At 33.5% G+C, this 18,963-nt stretch overlaps 2 protein-coding genes across 5 annotated transcripts; both read right to left on the reverse strand.

Annotated features, from left to right (window-relative positions):
• Window positions 1-1,814: 1,814 nt before the first annotated feature.
• Window positions 1,815-14,533, reverse strand: LOC122399397 (ornithine decarboxylase-like). 4 transcript variants are annotated; one of them, XM_043400055.1, is made up of 10 exons: window positions 14,064-14,533; window positions 11,655-11,828; window positions 11,339-11,576; window positions 11,185-11,261; window positions 10,918-11,091; window positions 10,486-10,825; window positions 10,188-10,402; window positions 9,731-9,939; window positions 3,808-3,896; window positions 1,815-1,858 (listed from the first exon to the last, which is right to left on the reverse strand). In XM_043400055.1, exons 3-9 carry the CDS (start codon window positions 11,523-11,525, stop codon window positions 3,857-3,859), a joined length of 1,242 nt encoding a protein of 413 aa, XP_043255990.1. In that variant the 5' UTR covers window positions 11,526-11,576; window positions 11,655-11,828; window positions 14,064-14,533; the 3' UTR covers window positions 1,815-1,858; window positions 3,808-3,856. The 4 variants fall into 4 exon arrangements, with proteins under 4 accessions (XP_043255990.1, XP_043255989.1, XP_043255987.1 ...); XM_043400054.1 differs by lacking the exon at window positions 1,815-1,858 and having other exon boundaries at window positions 3,163-3,896; XM_043400052.1 differs by lacking the exons at window positions 1,815-1,858; window positions 3,808-3,896 and adding an exon at window positions 7,707-9,242 and having other exon boundaries at window positions 14,064-14,529.
• A 1,636-nt stretch (window positions 14,534-16,169) lies between these two features.
• On the reverse strand, window positions 16,170-17,157 carry LOC122399396 (transmembrane protein 14C). Its single transcript, XM_043400051.1, has 3 exons — window positions 16,937-17,157; window positions 16,566-16,755; window positions 16,170-16,488 (listed from the first exon to the last, which is right to left on the reverse strand). The coding sequence occupies exons 1-3, from the start codon at window positions 17,010-17,012 to the stop codon at window positions 16,425-16,427; spliced, it is 330 nt and encodes a 109-aa protein (XP_043255986.1). The 5' UTR covers window positions 17,013-17,157; the 3' UTR covers window positions 16,170-16,424.
• Window positions 17,158-18,963: the final 1,806 nt, after the last annotated feature.

Consider the following 18,963-nt stretch of genomic DNA (forward strand, 5'->3'; position numbering starts at 1 on the left):
AACCGTTCGTTTGGCACGTTAAAGTGGAACAAAGTGCTGTAAAAATTTTTGCACACTTTCGGTACTCACGATAGACGCGTCTACATTAAACATAATGGTTGTTCGTTCGTTTACATCTGATAAGAAGAACGACCGGTATCGTGGCAACCGTGCAGGCATATTCGATCGAAGGAGCTCTTTTAAAACATCTACATCGTCGACGATTTAAAATATATTGTCAAAACCATGTCACACAAATCCTGATACAATAATGTGTTATGGTCGTATAAAAAAATAATCTCAAAATGCGCTTAAACAATTAACCTCTAGACTACGATAACTCCCTAATGCTTTTATGATTTTCATCGATGTACAAATTATTAGGATAAAGTGTCGAAGTAAACTTTGAATTGAAAATTTCGACTCCTCGGGAGAACAGTAAACGATTACAATTTAGTTTCCCTGGTTTGATTTCGCGGAACTTAAACGTTTCATTTGTATAAATAGTGGTTCGAATATCGAAGTTACTCGTTGCATCTGAATAAGGATTTAGCCCGTCACTGTCCATTTGTTGTTAGACCACGGTGCAACAAAGGCGATCGGAAGAAAGGTGGGGACTTTATCACATGGCGCAGACGCGAACTGGGTCCGCTTTTCTACCGGAGAGACGAGGATGCAGCCTCTTGGCTAAAAGTGAAATCGTCTGTACGCCGGGCTTGTATCATAGCCGTTATTATATGTTATGGCAGGGTTCGGAAGAGTCGAGAGACCGCGATTACAGCAGCTCGAGCACCGGAACACCAGCGGCGGGCGCGTGCGCGACCGGATATCGCGTCTCAACATCCGTCTAAACGAACACGCGTACGCATTCGACGAAACTGAAAATAAAAGTATCAATTATTTGCCCGTGAACGAGACCAGATCCACGGGGAAATCCGCGTATTGTTTCCAGCTGGTAGACGAGTAAACACAAGGCGCAGGTATCTGCGTTAATTACGAAAGTGAAAGTATGGGTCATTCAACGATGCTGGAGTGTACGTATTCACGTATATACGTGCATATGAAATAAAAAGAAATCTTCTTTACGTTCCTTTTACGTAATTGATCTTGATACTGTTACCGCCGTTTCGATTATCCACGCGGTGAGACCGAACTACGGCCACGAGCAAAACGGCAAACACCCAACGATATTATCATCTCGTAACGACCGTGAAGCACCGTTTTCCCCCCCGGAAAACCCGCACGAAAGTCGATTTCAAAAATTTGACTGCACAACGATTGCTTCTTGAATCAGTCGAATGCACGACCCTCGTTTTCTTCGTTCGTGTTCTTCGTAAAGCACTGTGCTTCCGTTCAAAGTTTTTCTGACGCCATGTCTCTTTCTGAATTGCATGACGAACGTGGTGAAAGGTTCGTTTAGCTAAGTAATTGTCCACTGTTTGAAATAAATTCCATTTTCAGAAGCTTTTTTTGGTACATTTTCTACTGTCCTTTGGTTCAAAGTTTCTCTGACGCCATGTTTCTTTCTGGATTGCATATCAAACGTGTTGAAGCAAAACGTTCGCTCAGTAATTGTCCACTGTTTGAAATAAATTGCATTTACAGAAGCTTTTTTGGTACATTTTGTACAGTGCTTTGGTTGGAGAACGTGTTAAAGCAAACGTTCCCTTAATTAAGATGAAACAAAACTTGATCAGAAACTCGTTTGTTTGACAATTAATTTTAAGAAGAAGCAGCCATCTAGAATCAAAAGTATTTTATTAAGGAATCATTTGAAAGAATTGTTAACATCGATGTTTATAATTTGTAGATAAATGTTCTAGGATTCTTATTTTCTGGTTGCATTCGGTCGAAACAGTACCACGGCGAACCATTCGTCCTGAAAAGTAAAACAAAATTATTTCACCACATTTAATCGAGATATTACTTTATTCCGACGAAGAATATATTTTTTAATAAAAAAAAAAGATACCTCCGTGATTGAAAAATTCCTGTACCCCTGAAATCTGTTAATATGATTCTCGAACGTACAACGCGAATGATATTTGAATCCAGGATTCGTTATGTGCGCACAAAATACTTGCCTGTGCTGCATTTTTATGATACACGCCGTAAATTATAATCATATCTGCTTTCTCAGCGTTTGTGAAATCCATTTTCCTTATTATGACGAGTAGTAGTAATCTCTACTCAAATAATACTAATGGAAGATACGTCATTTCACGTATTCCCGAGATTGTTAATAAACACACTTGGCGATCTCAGCGCTGTACATCGCGATCTAAACAATCGTTCGTTAAGATGCCTGAGAAACGCGTTGAGATCAAAAACTGGTATTGCATCGAGTATCGTTTATTTCGTATTTATTTCGTCTCTGAAATTTGATTCGTTCGTTTAAATCGATGATTGCAACAATCTAATCTCCGAGTTATTCAATTTATTAAATATCCAAAATGTCCATCGTGTAGTTATAAACATTTATTTGTCCGAAGATAAAAAAAATATTATAATCCCGCGAACAGCACTGCTTTGCAATATTCTTTTTTTAAGCATATCTTATGAACGTTAATATTTGGTAATGGCCTCTTGTTATTATCGTTAACTCTTCCATTCGACCCGAACGTCTCTCGAGATCTCGCAAGATCTAAGACTGGTGATTTCGTAAAGGATTTCACCTTCCTGGTGGTTACCGCGAGAACACAGAAATCTTGTAATCTCTCGATATCCGCTTCGATGATTTTTTAACGTTTCTTCGTCTCTGTTTTTCTTTCCAGCTTTTCGATCATCGGTCACTCGAGTGCTCACTTATTACATTATGGCGGGGGATGAACAAAATTCATATTTAAATACAAAGAAAAATTTAACAACAGCAAATGAAAATTATTGTTTGTGATAGAAACAGTTATATTCTAAAAATAATATATTTTATTATGTGATTTTCTTATGTTTATTCATTTTTTTTTTTTTGACGCCATACAAATTGCGATAATTCATTATCGGAAGACTCGCTTTGTCAATGTTCGAAATATTAATTAAATAATATTAGTTTACGAGAACGATTATAAATAATAATATTTAACTATTTTACGAATAATTTCGATACGAATGAAATAATGTTTAACAAACGAAAGAACCGAATGAAAATTGTTGATATACTATAACGAGAAGATTAATTGACTAGCACATGAGGAATATACACCGTGAATAAATATGAAGGATTTAGTATAAAAAAAAAACAGAAAGGAACAAATACACGCTACTTAAATCGATTAAAGAAACATGTTCCTGGATTAAAGTAAACGGGAGACGCATAGTATACTCAAGAATTTTTGATATTACATTAAAATGATGACTTAAACTTCCTCTAAATTCATTTGGACTACATAGTATTCCAATGTTATCAAAACCTCTAACATCGAAATAAAAAAAAATAATAGTTTGGTCGTGAAATGATTCAATGGTGATTCAGTAATACGGTAATATTTTTCTTGCTTAATTTACACGATACATTTGCCCAATAAACGTTTTTACTAAATCTATGTATACTCTTGTATAGAATTTTATACTCCACCTTGGTAACGCACACAACTAAGAAATATCCATAAACAATGTCATCTTTTGTCATGCATTTAATTTAGACTTTCCAACAAATAATCTACCGAACGAAAAACAAGGAAATACAGTCCACAGACGGAGTGGAAAAATTTGCTTCTTACTTTATGATAATTGAACAGGACAGATCCGTTCAATTCCCGAGACTAACTTGTGTAAGATACTGGAGCAGAGCCAGTTCCGAGTACATTAGCAGCCATATGCAAATATACTTACCGTTACATACGTCGTAACTTTAAGCACACCCACGCCGTGCTTAGAAAACTTAGTACCTGAAGCCGGTCTTGCAGCTGAACCCGTCATACCTGGAACATACAATGCAAAACTTGTAGAAACCCATAGAAACAACTTCGGGTCAATGGACTTGGCGCAAAGAGCGCGAGGAACCATAGAATTCGATGCTAGTGGCATCCCATTCGACAGATCTCACGAACGGAATAATATCTACAAAATAAGTAAAAAGTATCCTATGAGCAAATCTCGTATATACCTTGGCTTTTGAGTTATGAACATTATTATGTTCTAAACATATATAAGTTTGCAATCAAAGCACCGAGCTTTCAATTAATGTGTGGGAATTGTGGGAGATTGTCTTTCAGGAGCATACTTCCTTTCAGCTTAACTAAGAGGGACTATTGATCTTGATTTTAGTTTACAGGGTGACTCTTGAGTAGTAGTACAAATAAGGACAATTCTATGGTTTGGAAATGAAGAATGACAGTGTGCATTGGAGGCTTTGTTTTGGATAATTTAACTCAAACCATAGACGCCTACCGTAATTGTCTTTCTATAGGATACAATATCAGTTCTTTGTCAACAATTGCCTCTACCTCAAATGGTAGTCAAGAATTGCAAACGTATACAACGAATGTAATTAGTGATACTAATTCTGAATCCGTAGGAATACCTTCAGAATCTGAAATTCTTCGTTAAGAACTTGTGGCGTCGCCTCCCATGCTCGCCACCAGAGGGGTCGCGCTCTCACAAGCGCTCGACCTCTCAGTTGCTATGTATACATTTCTCAAACGACTTCTCAATATCCTCTAAGTCGTTTAGAGTACTTCTAAGCCATTTAGAGCCTCTTAAAACCTCTAATATACCACAAATTTTTGATCGTCCGGAAGTCCCAGAAGCTCGAATGCTCCGAGATTAATGAAGCTCGAAGAATTTAATCTATTTTGCAGCAGTTCGTATCTGATCTTGGAATTGCTGTTATCTGTATCAGATCTCTCATTTATCGGGCTTTATGAGCCAAGAGTCGTCTGTATCAACTCCCACGGCACCGAGATCGGCAGTATAGATTTCTACGACTAGAGTAGGGCGATCAGACGATCTTTCAGAATTTGCCCATATTTTTGGTTCGACGTCCCGATATCCCTAAAATAATTTCATAATTATTAACCTGCATTTACAATCTTAATGGCTCCGTGACGTAATATTAAGAGTAATAGATCTCATCTCGATGATTACAGGGTGTTCAGCCACCCCTGAGAAAAATTTGAATGAGAGATTCTAGAGGCGAAAATAAGACGGGCATCAAGAATACCCAATTTGTCGATTGAGGCCTCGTTAAAACGTTATTAACGTTTTTAGGCAAGAAATTTCGGTGAACCATTTCTAACCTCACATTATATTTTCGGAAAAGAATTTTTTTATCGAATGTGCGTAAGATTTCGGGGGTACGTCTATCGACCAAAAATGATTGTAATCGACCCCCGCAACCGAAAATAATTTTTCCCAGAATGATTTGAAATTTTTTAATTTAATTTTTTAATAACTTTTTAAGGAAGCCTCGATCAAGAAATTGATATCCTTCGTGTTACTGAGGTCAAATGGATGAAAAAAGTTCATACGAACTTATGCCCGATAATGCTTTATTAAAATGATATAAGCGTTCATTTACTATTATTTCCAATACATGGAATATTTAAAAAAGTTCGACAATCGCTAATTCGACGAATGGAAGCGTGCATTCAATACAGCATTTTCGGACGTAAGTTTATATAAACTTGTTTTATCTATTTGACCTCATTATCACGCAATTTAAATTTGATCCTAACCTTTTTATACACCCTGTATGTACAATTGTTAAATACGACTATTTTATGTATAATCTTGCAGTTAAGTGTAACCCTTAAAACAAGCGACATAAGTGATCTTAAATTTGTGTACTCTTTGATGATTAACTCTAACCTAATGCCTGTAATATTATCTTCAATTCTAAGTTCCATACAGTTAATATAAACTCGCTCATTACGTATACTTAGCACAAAGAAACGTCTGTACGCGTGTGCATTATGTTTACCACGACCTGTGTCTTTTTCCAACTTGCGTCAGCTGTTTGAAGTTAATTAGTACGCAAGTTCGGGTTATGGCTGTATTTCTACATTGCAAGGCTAAAAGCCGTATTGAAAGGATTAAGACATTCCAACGTTTCGTCAGCATTGAGGCTAGCTTCGTCAGGGGCCGAAATAAACTGATGAAACTAACTGCGATGCCAACAAAACGTCGGCATGTCGTTCGTAAGGACACGTTTCGTGCCCGGAAGCCCCGAACAGTATCATCCGCATTGACAGGTTTGACAGAGTTACTCTCGAGACCGCGAAGCGGGAAGACAATGTCTGCAATTGCTAGACAACTAATATATTCGTAACAGTTCACGTTTCCGTAATGTCACGTTGCGGCGGTGACAGTATAATCGTTCCGCTGGGTATCGCAATTATTTTGATCGGTGTATTTCCTGCGGGAGAACGGCAACGTGAACGACGGTACCCGCAAAAGGTGCATATTTAGCATACAGAAACAATAAATATAAGCTACGGGAGGATTAGTAAATGTTGTGTAACCATCCGGTTAGACAATGCATTGCTAATAAAGTTGCAGTATGTATACCTTTCACAATGCACCACGGAGACCATGACTGCGCGAACTGTCAAAAAAAACCTTGGCCAATCGAAATCTCGATACGACGCAAGTTCGAGACGTCTTCTCGAAAACGACCACGCGATAATCAAATCATTCATCTATTTCGATACCGACGTTACCGTGTTCAGGATCATACGTACTCGTTGATAATCGACTTACACGAATCGAACAAACGGCTCGACCTATCTCCTATGCTGCTATCTTGATCGATCGTTCTCCCTGACGTAAATTCCAACATTTACTCACCTTCGGTGTACTATTTATAAAAAGAAAAGCACGCATTCGGAATGTTTATTTCAAGCGGCGGATTATGCGCGAATCGTGGCATCGCGGTTAATTATCTCGATTAAAAATCGAGAACGATTTAAAAATATTACAATTTCTTCGAACCAAAACATTGAAACAAACGTTGCCGAGACACAGAGCGTGAAAAAAATTAGCAATTCAAAGAAAGGGGAAGAATAACTCGCAAACGGGTGAATTTAAAAATGTAGACTTACGATTAACAAAACGCTACTTTCGAAAGTCTTTTGCAAGAATTTTGTTATCTTTCTCCTTATCTCTTCTACAGAAAACATTTTCTATCGACACATTTGCAATAACGTTCCGAGGAACTATTATGATCACACATTAACTGTATAAAGGTTCTCATTCATAAGTCATAATTCCAAATGTGTTAAACATCGACGATACATGTATATCAACATATATCATGTTCGGATCGATCGATTTAAAGTGTTTCATAATTACGTAACACGAATTACGATAACGAAACCGATATAATTGCGCACGTTCAATTTCTCAATACGACACACTATGCAAACTTCTGTATTTACTTTGTTAACGAAACTCTTCGTTTGCGGGATAGTTAATCAATTTTATCTTTCTAAAGGCTCGTCGCGCGGCATTATATCTCTACAATACTTGAGATTTCTACTTTCAATATGCTCGATCATAGTATTGGAATCTCGTTAAATCTTTAAATCAACGAACCTCTTTTTTCTTTTTTTTTTTATCGAAGTCATTACCGTAAATTTGTGACGTTGTTCGTTCTCTTTCAATCGCAGCACATGATATTTCTAGATTGTTAATCAGTTAAACTTGTTATCGAGTAGTATCTAGTAGTAACCAGACTTCTATAAATAAAGAGATTAGAGAGGGAACAAAAGCTGGAAATAAAGTGTACCGAATTTATATATGTCATTACATGTATTCATTCGTTAATAATAATTAATTAACAATAATAATAGCCGATATATAATACAATAAGAGTAATAATTAATAAGAAACTAATTATCTTTCCTTCCCGTGACAGCTGCCTCAATGCCCTAAAGTTCCTAGCGGTCTTACAGAGTTCGTGTTTTTTTAGTATTTGAAATGAAAAAAAAAAAATCAAGAAAATAGAAACGTTTGTGCTTATCGTTATACATAAATTGGACACGTACGTCACCCTCAATGTTATCGATTACATCTTTTCCTCCTTCTTTTTTAACTTTTTTTTTCTTCATTTTTTTAACCATTAGATAAATTACAATAATCATTTAAATAGTTCGTAGATATCTATATATATATATATATGTGTATGTATGTATATATATATATAAATGACACAACATTTAAGCCCTTCCACAAAACAACTACTTTCTTTTGTATCATATAAATCATGTAAGTATTTGTGTTTTACAAATGTATTAGAAAACCACACAAAATTGTTACCATAAGCATAGACGTGAAATTGTTCATAAAAACACTCCTCACACATTGCAATGACTTTTTAGAGCTAAATCTTCCACTAACTAATTCATACTTATATGATTTATACAAATAAAAAACATGGCTTCAATGTCTATATTAAACGTGCAAATCGTAAATACTTATGAAAGAATTAGGTAAACATTTTTTCTAAATATCATGAAAGCTTATATAGAATATATAAGAAACTACGTTTCTAGAGAAATATAATGAATATTCCTGTGCAAATATCTCAGCGAATCATGCAGCATAATAACATCTATGATATTTTACGGTTATTTTTCAACAACAATCTGAAAACATGATTTACTTGTGCATTATTATAATTTATGCATATTATCTCTCTCAATAGATATCACTCAGAAGTAATATAACTGTAGTATACCTATATCATTTCAAAATGGCAATAATTTGCACGTTCTCAATTTTTAATGAAAGCGAAAAGTATAAGCACTCCATTTTCTTAATAATAACGCTAAATGTTAGTAATACTTATGTTGAACTTGAAAAAAAAAAACGAAAGATCAAAAATACACTCGACAGTATTTTTTTCGCTTTCAAGCTAACAAAATATTTAGAAGTAATAAAAATATTAAATATTAAATATTAAGAAGTATATAATCACAAAATTATCAACTTCAAGAAAGTGTCTAATATAAAATTATGTCATGATCATGTATTTAAAATAAGGATATGATCTTTCACGGAAATATCGAGGACCGATTTTTAGTACGTTTGCCATATTTGTGATGTATCTAAGTTAATTTAGAGGATCAACCTCAACGTAATCGTAAATGAATGATGATGGTGTATTAGTATCAACCAAGATATCGGTCGACGTCAATTCAATGTTTGGGTTACGCCATACATTGATATCAGTTCCCCCAATATCCAGACCAAGTCGTAAATTAGCTGGTGTATTACCAATAACAAAATGCTCTTCAGTTAGAGGCAAAGCACCTTTTAAAAGAAGCCTGTAAAATATATTACATAGACGGGTAAAAAATGTTTTGCATTGCCTTAACGAAATAAATACTGCAATCAAGATACATCGACCCCTTCCCGTACTTTAACGAGCCTGACTCATGATGAAGATTTTGGCCCAAATATATGAATATCATGAGCGTCGAAGCAATGTGCGTTTCTATGTTCTTCCTTGTCTCGCAATTGAAAACAACAAAGACAGACAAGATCGGCGTTCCTATGTTTTTTCAATTGTAAAACAAGGGAGCCAGGCTCGCGGACAGCAAATGACGATCGTGATTGAGTTTGAAGTTCCTATCCGTACGCCACAAAAGTTGATCACGATTTTTCTAATCTCTGTTACAAAGCAGTAGCATCAGTCGGGTCTGTTTATCGCGCGTTTAGGCCCGGATTTCGTCGAGCTAAACGGCACGGGAAGGGGTCAACTAACTGTTATTTACGATACAGTAATTTGTTAAAGTATTAAATAGCAGCCTACCAAATGTTTTCGTCAGCAACGATGTGAACCTTTGGTACAGGAAATCCGTTAAATGGAGACGCTACTGGTAATGTATATGCTCCCATGTTTTCAAAAATTATCCAATCACCAAGATCCATTTCATGCAGTAAAACATTTTCCACCACTTGATCCAGACCATCACAAGTTGGTCCCCAAATACTTGAAGGAATCATCTTTCCGTAACCTTTCTGTTAATGCCAAGATTTTTATTATTAGACATGAATCTATCCGCAATGAAAGTCGATGGACAATTTGATACTTAGAAATTTGTTAAATAAATGTCCATAACAATTCGTTATATTATTACGTAAGAAAATTTTCGAAGTTATTTTAACGTGTAATATAATACACCTTATACATCACTTTCTATCAATGATAATTAGTGATAAGTTCCCAATTCACAATGTAGACAAAAAAGTTTTTCAGCATTGCTTACCTTTAGAGGTATAGGGGTAACATGCTGATGATCATAAAGTAAACAGTTGAAGGAGCCATAAACGCCATCATTGATGTAATACATATTGTGCGTAATTGTATTTGGTAAATGTTCGTTGCTACGCACTGAACGTTTGCTGTGAATGCTAGTTGCAAGTGTAAATGCAGATGCAACATAAAATCGACCAGGTTCAGCAATTATGTGAACAGCATCAGCTAGAAAATCATTATCGTAAGTGCACGAAGGTATAAACACATAACAGAGTAGCCATACACAAACAACTACAATGATTACTTACTGTTGAAATATTCATCAAGTGCTTTATTAATAACATCGGCAATTTTGTCAATGCTTGTGCCTTTATTTCCGGGATAGCCACCGCCGATATCCAACAGATATGGTTTGAAACCAAGATCCATTGCTAAGTCGAATAATGTTTTAGCATAAAGTATAGCACGATGAAATACAGGTGGGTCCTGACAGCCAGATCCAACATGGAAACTAATACCAACAACATTAAGTCCTAACATGCGTGAAAGGCGCAAAAGGTTGGGTGCTTCGTATATAGGATCACAACCAAATTTCATGCCCAATTGACACTGAGCTACTTCTGCATCACAACGCATTCGAATAACAATCTGAAATAAAAATATTATGAAACAAGTTCGAAATACAGACATATGCAAAACCATTTTAAAAGTTAATAAATAGAACAGAAATGTCTTATTACTTTTACACCTGGATGCAGCTTTTTAATTTTATATAACTCGCTTTCATTGTCCACTGTCATTGTATCTACACCAACAGCAGCAGCATGACGAATATGGGATGCTGGTTTAGCTGGATTCGCGAAAATGATTTTAGATGAGTCTACTCCAACACTTAATACTTTGTTAATTTCCGTCTATAAATAAGAGTAATAACGAGTTTTACTTGAATAGTCTACCTTAGATATCCATTACTCAGCATCAATAACATAGTATCAAATTACACTTACTTTTGATGCGCAATCAAAACCAATACCAAGAGCTGCTAACACCTCGATTACAATTAAATTATCATTACACTTCACAGCTGGAATTTAAGAAAAAGAGTAATTAATTTTTAATTCGAAAGTAAATGCAACACATAGTAATATTTAACTATCCTACCATAATATGGATCTACGCGTGGCAATTTTTCTTTCCAAATTTGATGTTTACGGACAATGTCACCAATATCAAGTACATAAAAAGCTTCTTCCTGTAATCCGCTCAATGCAATATCTTTGATGACGCTCATGACGTTTGACGCACTGTCCAAGACGTGGACACGTTCATCCAAATTTGTGACCTTCATGTTGATTATTTTGAATTTCTAAAGGGTACTCTGTAGGCACTAGGCAGCAAACTAAAACATAAACGTTATTAAGTTACATAATACTAAAATATAGTCTGGTAGCTTGATTTATAAAACACGACTACATACGAGGCAGCTGTCAATGAGAATCGTGTGTGTCGTGAGGAGGTGGGTTAAGACGAGATCACTATGGGGGTGCTAGCAAAGCCACGGGGGCTCTGCATTCAGGGCCAACTTCCAGTTGCCGCAGTTATTCACGCACCCACCAATAGACTGGTCTACCAGCCTATCGCAGATAGAACCCTGCAGTGAAAAAAATTTTCTTTTAGTGCCATTACTTTTGGCACTGTCGCTAAATATTTCTCAAGTAAAATGTATTAGTTATAAGTAATGAATAAAAAATAATTGGGATGAATTCAATGAATTAGAAATTAATTTATTATTACATAGATAGTCACAAATATGAATCATAAAATCATCTGCCTCCTTCTAAATATAAAATGATGTAAAATGTATGTCAGTTGCAACCAGCTGTAGATTTAAATATGATATAAAGTAGCAATCAAGTGTAGATTAAAAAATAACATAAAATTACAATAACTGAGTGATATTATACATATTAAAAGAATGATTTTCATATTAAAACTTTGCTGAAGTATGTACGATTCATTTTCAATAAATCAATATATTCAGTGATACATGCTCAAGGATTTTGCTGTATTCCCAAATTTAATTTATCTTATCATATTTTATCAGTATAAATTATATATATATATTTCTTGTCAGACATAAGAAGATACCAGTCCAAACCTTGTGCAAAAGAGATGTAGACATAAATTCTACATAATTTTTTATTAAAATTCAATGTAACTAACATTAGGTTAGTGAAATAATTATAAATTAATATAAAATCAAATGCTGAGCTTACTCCCCTTAAAAAAAAACGTTTTTAAAACTCACCTGATTTTTAAAAGTAATTCTCGTAGCTTTTATGACACGTATATATTAATAAAATAGTTGTTACAAGTTCAGGTACGTACGAATCCTTGTTAGACAACTATCTTTATAATAATTTAAAAGGGACAATAACAAAGTAAAAATAAGAAGAAATTACTAAGATGTAACACTGTTTTGTAATAAATGAAATATTGTTCAATGAAGAGTTGTGAACTACCAAGAGCACAGGACAATACTGAACCTGAAGTAACTATTTGGGCCACTATTTATACGAGAAAGATAAGTATTATCAGGCAGCCTTTGCGTGGTACCAAGTCTACTTCATGGAACAAAGCTTATCTGACGGCCAAGAAATACATGGTTCACAGAGAACCAATTGGACATGGAGGGGTAATGCACACGCCACTCAGAGATCAAGTCTTCATTGGGGGCATGGAAATACCACATTTAATCTATACTACGCTGTTGGAAATCCTTGATTACGATCATTAGTCAAAATCATTTGACTGACGTCTGATAACATCTGTGTAATATATTCACAGCTAAAATACAGGTGTGCATTACACGCATCATTTTTAAATACATCACTTACTATCAATCATAATGCTTTAGAAGAAAAATTATGAACATATATGAAATATTATAAAATTTCAAATGAATATTGCATTGATGTACAAATACTTAATTGGATAGTGTCCAAAAATAATATTTTAAAGTAAAATATATTCTATTTTTCTAAATATACCTCATATATACATAAAATATACATTGCAATTAGGTTACAAGAGATCTAAAGAATGTTTCCACTCAAACTGATTAAATGGTTAAAAATAATGCTACAATTTGTTCATTTGAGAAGATATTATTTTCAAAATTAAAAATTGAGAAAAATCTGATATAACTTCGAATATTCATGCATTTTTATTAAAGTTATTTTAATAAGTGTTTGTCTAACATTGAAATTATATTATTATTTCTGTTATTATTGTTAAAAGTATGAAAATTAATATAAACATATTTAACGCATTAACATTCATACTGCCAGTGCTTGAGGAATAAATTTTTAGCTTATACATAAAAATTTGAGAAAAATTCTCATGATTCATTACGATTTTACTGGTTTGTACAGGAAATATCAGACGGAGTTAGGTACTAGCAACTTTAAGATAACACAGCATTGAAATACAAACTGCACTACAAACATGATGTTGCCAAGATGGTACAATGTTTGCAAATACTATTATGGTAACATGTATTGTACTAAATGTATAATTTCAATCCGGATCGATTTACGTTCTATACGACAGACAAAATGTATTAATGAAATCGAAGAATACACCAGATCATAAAACGAGGTCTACATTGCGATTGCATATGTTGAGGAAATGTGCAGGAAAATGGTGAAAATCATGATTCATCGGTTCGGAGAAAATAATCGTTTCGCTATACACCATTTAACGACAAGGAGCCTAATTACAGTAAGGACATCGTAAATGATACATATTTTCACGTGACAGACATACTCTAACGACATGGCTAAACCGTGTGCAGATAATGTCGAATATAGATTTTTATACGGACCTTATCAAATGATCGCCACCCTGCGGGTCGGCACTCGATTTTTGACGGAATGATGGAAGTTTTCGGTGACTGGATCTCAAAAATCAGTCAAATCGGTCGATGAAGGTTGAAGCTTCGTTCGTATGGCGACCAGTGCCTGTCGAAATCTCTCGTAACCGATTCTTCGTTAAAGGTATCGAGAAAAAACATTCGTTTGCTCGTTCGTAACCACTTAAAAGTTACGAGCGAATTTTTACGCGTCGGTCGGTTAACTCGATACTCGTGATATATTTCGTGAAAGTTCGTAAAATCTAATGATATTCGAAGAACCACCTCCCACGAACACACCACCGAGCAAGAGCTCTCGGAAAGGTTCTCAAATAATTTCAGCACAAAGCGCGTTCGATTTTATAACTCGAACTTCGAGCTTTCAACCTCGATTATCGTGTACCATCGATTACTCGAATTTAAACCACGAACTTGTGCCGAAACTACGCCAAAATACAGTATTCCGTTTTATATCGATACTTTTCAGTCCTTTCTTAGTAATCTTAATAAAAATAGATTTATATGAATAATCGTACGACGTCATAACGGTATACAAAAATTTCAACATAACGATCAGTCAATTCACCGATGTACATTGAGGTATTTTTATTTCGTTGATAACGTATGTATTACGAATTTCGTGTCCTTACAATTTTCGGGATATTTTCAAATTATTTGTATTTATACATACTATGTGTTTAAATTAATCTTGGTAAAAAAAGTTCTTTTATTCAAACTTATCAATTTACATATTTTACATTGTCTTTGATTATTAAAATGTTAAGAATACTATTAATTTAATCGATAAAATAAACATTTGATTAAAATACGATGAAACTAGTAATCAATATATTACAATTTTTCTTCGGCAAAACTTTTAAAAATTTATTTATTTTTGACAAATTTCCATCAAATAATTTTAATAAACCTTGGGCATAAGTAAATAATTAAGATGATACTACATTCTTTGTACCTCGTTCTTATATTTTTCTTTTTATTTAAAGGAACGTGTTTTCCGTAATATGTACGTAAACACCAAGTCGAGTTCGTGATCTGTATTATGAAACAGTTTACAATATTTCTTTATATAAACTAACAAGTATGTCAACTGCGTTATATAGGATTTAAAAGAAATAAATATCACAACTATTCTACACAATAAATATTTAATTTAGAACGATAAAAAGAATTGCGTTTTTACATAAATTTAGTTCTCAAACATTGTTGACAATAGCATTTTCAAATTTTGTATATTCATTTATATATATTTTAAGAAAGCATACATATTTTTTCATAAAGAAATATTGATTTACGGAAAATGCTTTGATGAAAAAAACAATCGCTCCTGGCGTTCCTAATTTTTTAAATTCTATTGAAAAGAAATATTAAAAATTATTCGAATGACCGCACTTTTAAAAAAAAAATAATTAATTTTACAGAAAAGGTGAAATACTTTTCAAATAGATAAAAAGTGATTGATGATATCATGCTGGTTATAGTCCTGGTGATAAAGATATGTTTAATTTGTATGTGTGCCAAATTTTGTAAAGACTGATTTATCAGTATTACAGTTTTAAGTATGCTAGCTGGGAAAAAGCAGTTTTCAGAAAAACAGTGTTAAAAAAGGGCAAGCAATTATATTCATTATAATAATGCTTGCTATTGAGATTCAGTAACTAATTTAATTACATCACGTTTTCATTTTGCATTTTGATTTTTACCTGCACGCAATTACCTTTCAATTTTCATAACTATATCAATTTTTTAAATTTCAAACATTAAGAACATGTTTCTCGGACCTGAAACAGTAAAAAACTAAAAAAATCTGTTTTTTTTTTAAGTTCTCAACCAAAAGTAAGCCTTAAATGACTGCATTAGTATGGTTTATATGGCAATTAATGAAACTTAATACATAATAATACAGTGATACATATTTATTTAATGATAAATGCTGTTGATACAAATGTATTGTATATTTTATTAGCTGTTTAAAACATTAAAAGTAGATTATATTAATATTAACCCAAAGTAATATTTCGCGATAAGTAATAATAATATGACTCAGCTAAAAAACAATTACTATTTCATTTCTCACTACAAGATATAAAATTGAGATAGTAACAAGGAATGCATTTTCCTAATAAGTTTGCATAATAATTATATTACTTTAGATTATTATTACAAAGTAATGTTTAAAACATCAATCTGCTGCGTTTATTTTTGTAACAAATTTAAATAATATTATGTATCGTTAACACTGCATTATATCATTTGCATTGAATTGAAATATTACATTCAATAGACTTGTTAATTATATACAAATCTCAGAGATTTTTATTGCACCTTCAAAGCAGGTGCAATGAAATATCTACTGATAGTCCTAACAATCATTACAGCACTAAAACAAAATTAATTACATTAAAATGGTTAATAATTGTTAATATTAAAGCACCATTAAATTACATAAAACAATACCTCAATATAGTGATTATTCCGGCTGGACTTATTTTACCAGTATTATAAAAACGATAACCCATAACTCCGCAAAGAGTCGAACTTGCTCCTAAAAAGACCCCAACATTTTTTTGATCCACCGATACTTGATAAGCTCCGTAACCCAAAATTGTTCCAAAGAGAAGTCCAGCCCCCAAAGAAGGAATCGAATCTTCAAAAAAAATAATTGACTGATATTTTTTTTCGCCGCAACAATATGTGTTGATCGTTACTCTTGAAAGTAAAGAAATATGAGTATAAAAGTAGACGGTACAAACATTAAATTGGAAACTAATATCTGCCTTATCATTTACGTAAGGAAGAATATGATTATTAAGAAAAATGAGCCTTACGTGACTTAACATAACCAAATACACCGCCGGCCGCTACACTAGCAGCATAAGAAAACGCGAATATATCAAAAGGCATTTTATATTATACAATTATAATTTTTTATTTCACCGCAAAACGTTTTTAACACTTCAACTGCCGACGAACGTTGAATAATAAACAGAATTTATTTATTTTTTGCATATCACAGTTGTAGTCATGGTGTATCCATTTTATAGAGTGGTTCATTATGCCTTGCTTCATTGCAATTGAAACAGTATACGTATACAAGATGACGATACACCAATGAAATACCACATCATTTTATTTCAGTCTTTTGAATTTATCACGTGCTTATCTTCTAAGTATATTCACTGTGAGCGATATTCAAAACTTTCAATTTATTTTAACAAAGGCATAATTATTTTATTACATCTAAATGTTATATATTGTAGATATTTAAAAAAATATTATGAATTCTATTGAATATGTAGACTAAGTTTGTTATTAATCGTATAGATGAAAGACATTTCGTAAACATGAATAAAATGCAACAATATTACAACAGTACAATAAAATTATTTATTTATCATTTACAAGCGACGATGAAACTATTATTTAAGTTATATAAATATAATAAACTTTAGTAATATTATTGTGCGTATATATTATATAATTTACGTTACAAAATGCAATGCAAACCTTAATTCATTCTTCAAAAGTAATTTTAATAATTTATAATTACGCAATATATAAATTTTAAAAAGTTATAATTCACGTAACTGTGTGAGTTGTCTGCAAGTAGATAAATATTTCGTTCATATTTATTGGACGTGGGTATAAATCAAGTAATGTAATAAAAGCAGTATGTACAGAATTTAGAAAAGCGTATGTCTGTATAGATTGCACAAATTTGCAAGTTATGTTTTATGCGATGTTATCATCTTTAAATCGAAAATTGCCTAGTCAGAGAAATCATCTATGATTAAGCTCATCCAGTGATGCCAAAAAAGCACCGTCAGGTGCACACTCACACATGCCAGATACGCGTACGTGAGCTCGTGGAGTTTCGGAAAGACGACAAAGTCAAACTGACGCATGCCCTCTTTCTCGATTCTCCGAAGCTGCCCGAAGTAATTTCGGACCGCTTCGTGGGAGTCGAGAGAGAAAGGCTCACATTTGCCTTCTCGCTCTTAACAACTGAAATCCGACCTCCAGTAAACGGTATACGATTTGGATTCTCGAGCCGAGATTCTCGACTGCCCAGACATTTTTACTTTCCGACCTATGTAGGCGCACATAAGCAAAGTACCCATAATGAAAAAAAAATGTTTGTAAAATTTATTTTACGGAAATACACGTTTTAAGATCTCCCGATCATATTTTAATTATTGAAAAAAAAGAAATTTTTTTTTATTCCCATGTATGAGCACACATATGTATATTATTAATACGATTTTTGAAAATCAAAATACTTTAAGATTGAAAATTAATCAATTAAAATGAGATTCCACTCTTTACCAGTATTGTGCACGCTGTGGTATTTTTCAATAAGAAGAGTTCTTACTTTTATAACATAAACAAAACGGTAGAATTAATAATTGCAGAAATTAATTAATAATGATTTTCCTCGATTGTTTTGAGATAACCGTATCAATTTGTTATGACGAACTAAATAGAACTAACTAGAAACAAAGGAAAAGTGATCCCGTTTGCCAGTTTAATACAAAGTATGGGTTGTATATTAAATTTTAAAAGGACATAGTCGAATATTTTTAAAGGTACAAAACATAGCGTTTTCAATGCGATTTAAGTAAGCATGTAATGTATAAGATTTCATTTAATTTTTTCTTTTCTAGAGAAGATAGAGAAAAAGTTTATATAATTTTTTTTATATGTAAGGCGTCGGGAAAAGGCGAGGCCCAAGCCGAGGCGCTGGCAAGGGACCGCGTCTGGCCTTTGTCCGTCAACACTCCCACCCCTACCGATGGGGGAGAAGTCTGACGACAAAGGCGAGGGTCTAGGCCCAGGACGGGCTCATTTGTTTTTC

Source organism: Colletes gigas, unplaced genomic scaffold, assembly GCF_013123115.1.
Source record: "Colletes gigas isolate AHSC1104 unplaced genomic scaffold, ASM1312311v1 Colletes_gigas_Sc00013, whole genome shotgun sequence".
In the NCBI taxonomy this organism is placed as follows: domain Eukaryota; kingdom Metazoa; phylum Arthropoda; class Insecta; order Hymenoptera; family Colletidae; genus Colletes; species Colletes gigas.

Excerpts from the sequence above, each read along its gene's own strand:
- LOC122399397 (XM_043400052.1), bottom strand. The coding sequence starts at position 11,525 with ATGAAGGTCACAAATTTGGATGAACGTGTCCACGTCTTGGACAGTGCG. Across the intron at positions 10,826-10,917 it reads AGCTGCATCCAGGTGTAAAA|ATTGTTATTCGAATGCGTTG; the intron begins GTAATAAGACAT and ends TTTTTATTTCAG. Across the intron at positions 10,403-10,485 it reads ACTTGATGAATATTTCAACA|CTGATGCTGTTCACATAATT; the intron begins GTAAGTAATCAT and ends ATGATTTTCTAG.
- LOC122399396 (XM_043400051.1), bottom strand. The coding sequence starts at position 17,012 with ATGCCTTTTGATATATTCGCGTTTTCTTATGCTGCTAGTGTAGCGGCC. Across the intron at positions 16,756-16,936 it reads ATTTGGTTATGTTAAGTCAC|ATTCGATTCCTTCTTTGGGG; the intron begins GTAAGGCTCATT and ends TTTTTTTTGAAG. Across the intron at positions 16,489-16,565 it reads GGAATAATCACTATATTGAG|TGCTGTAATGATTGTTAGGA; the intron begins GTATTGTTTTAT and ends ATTTTGTTTTAG.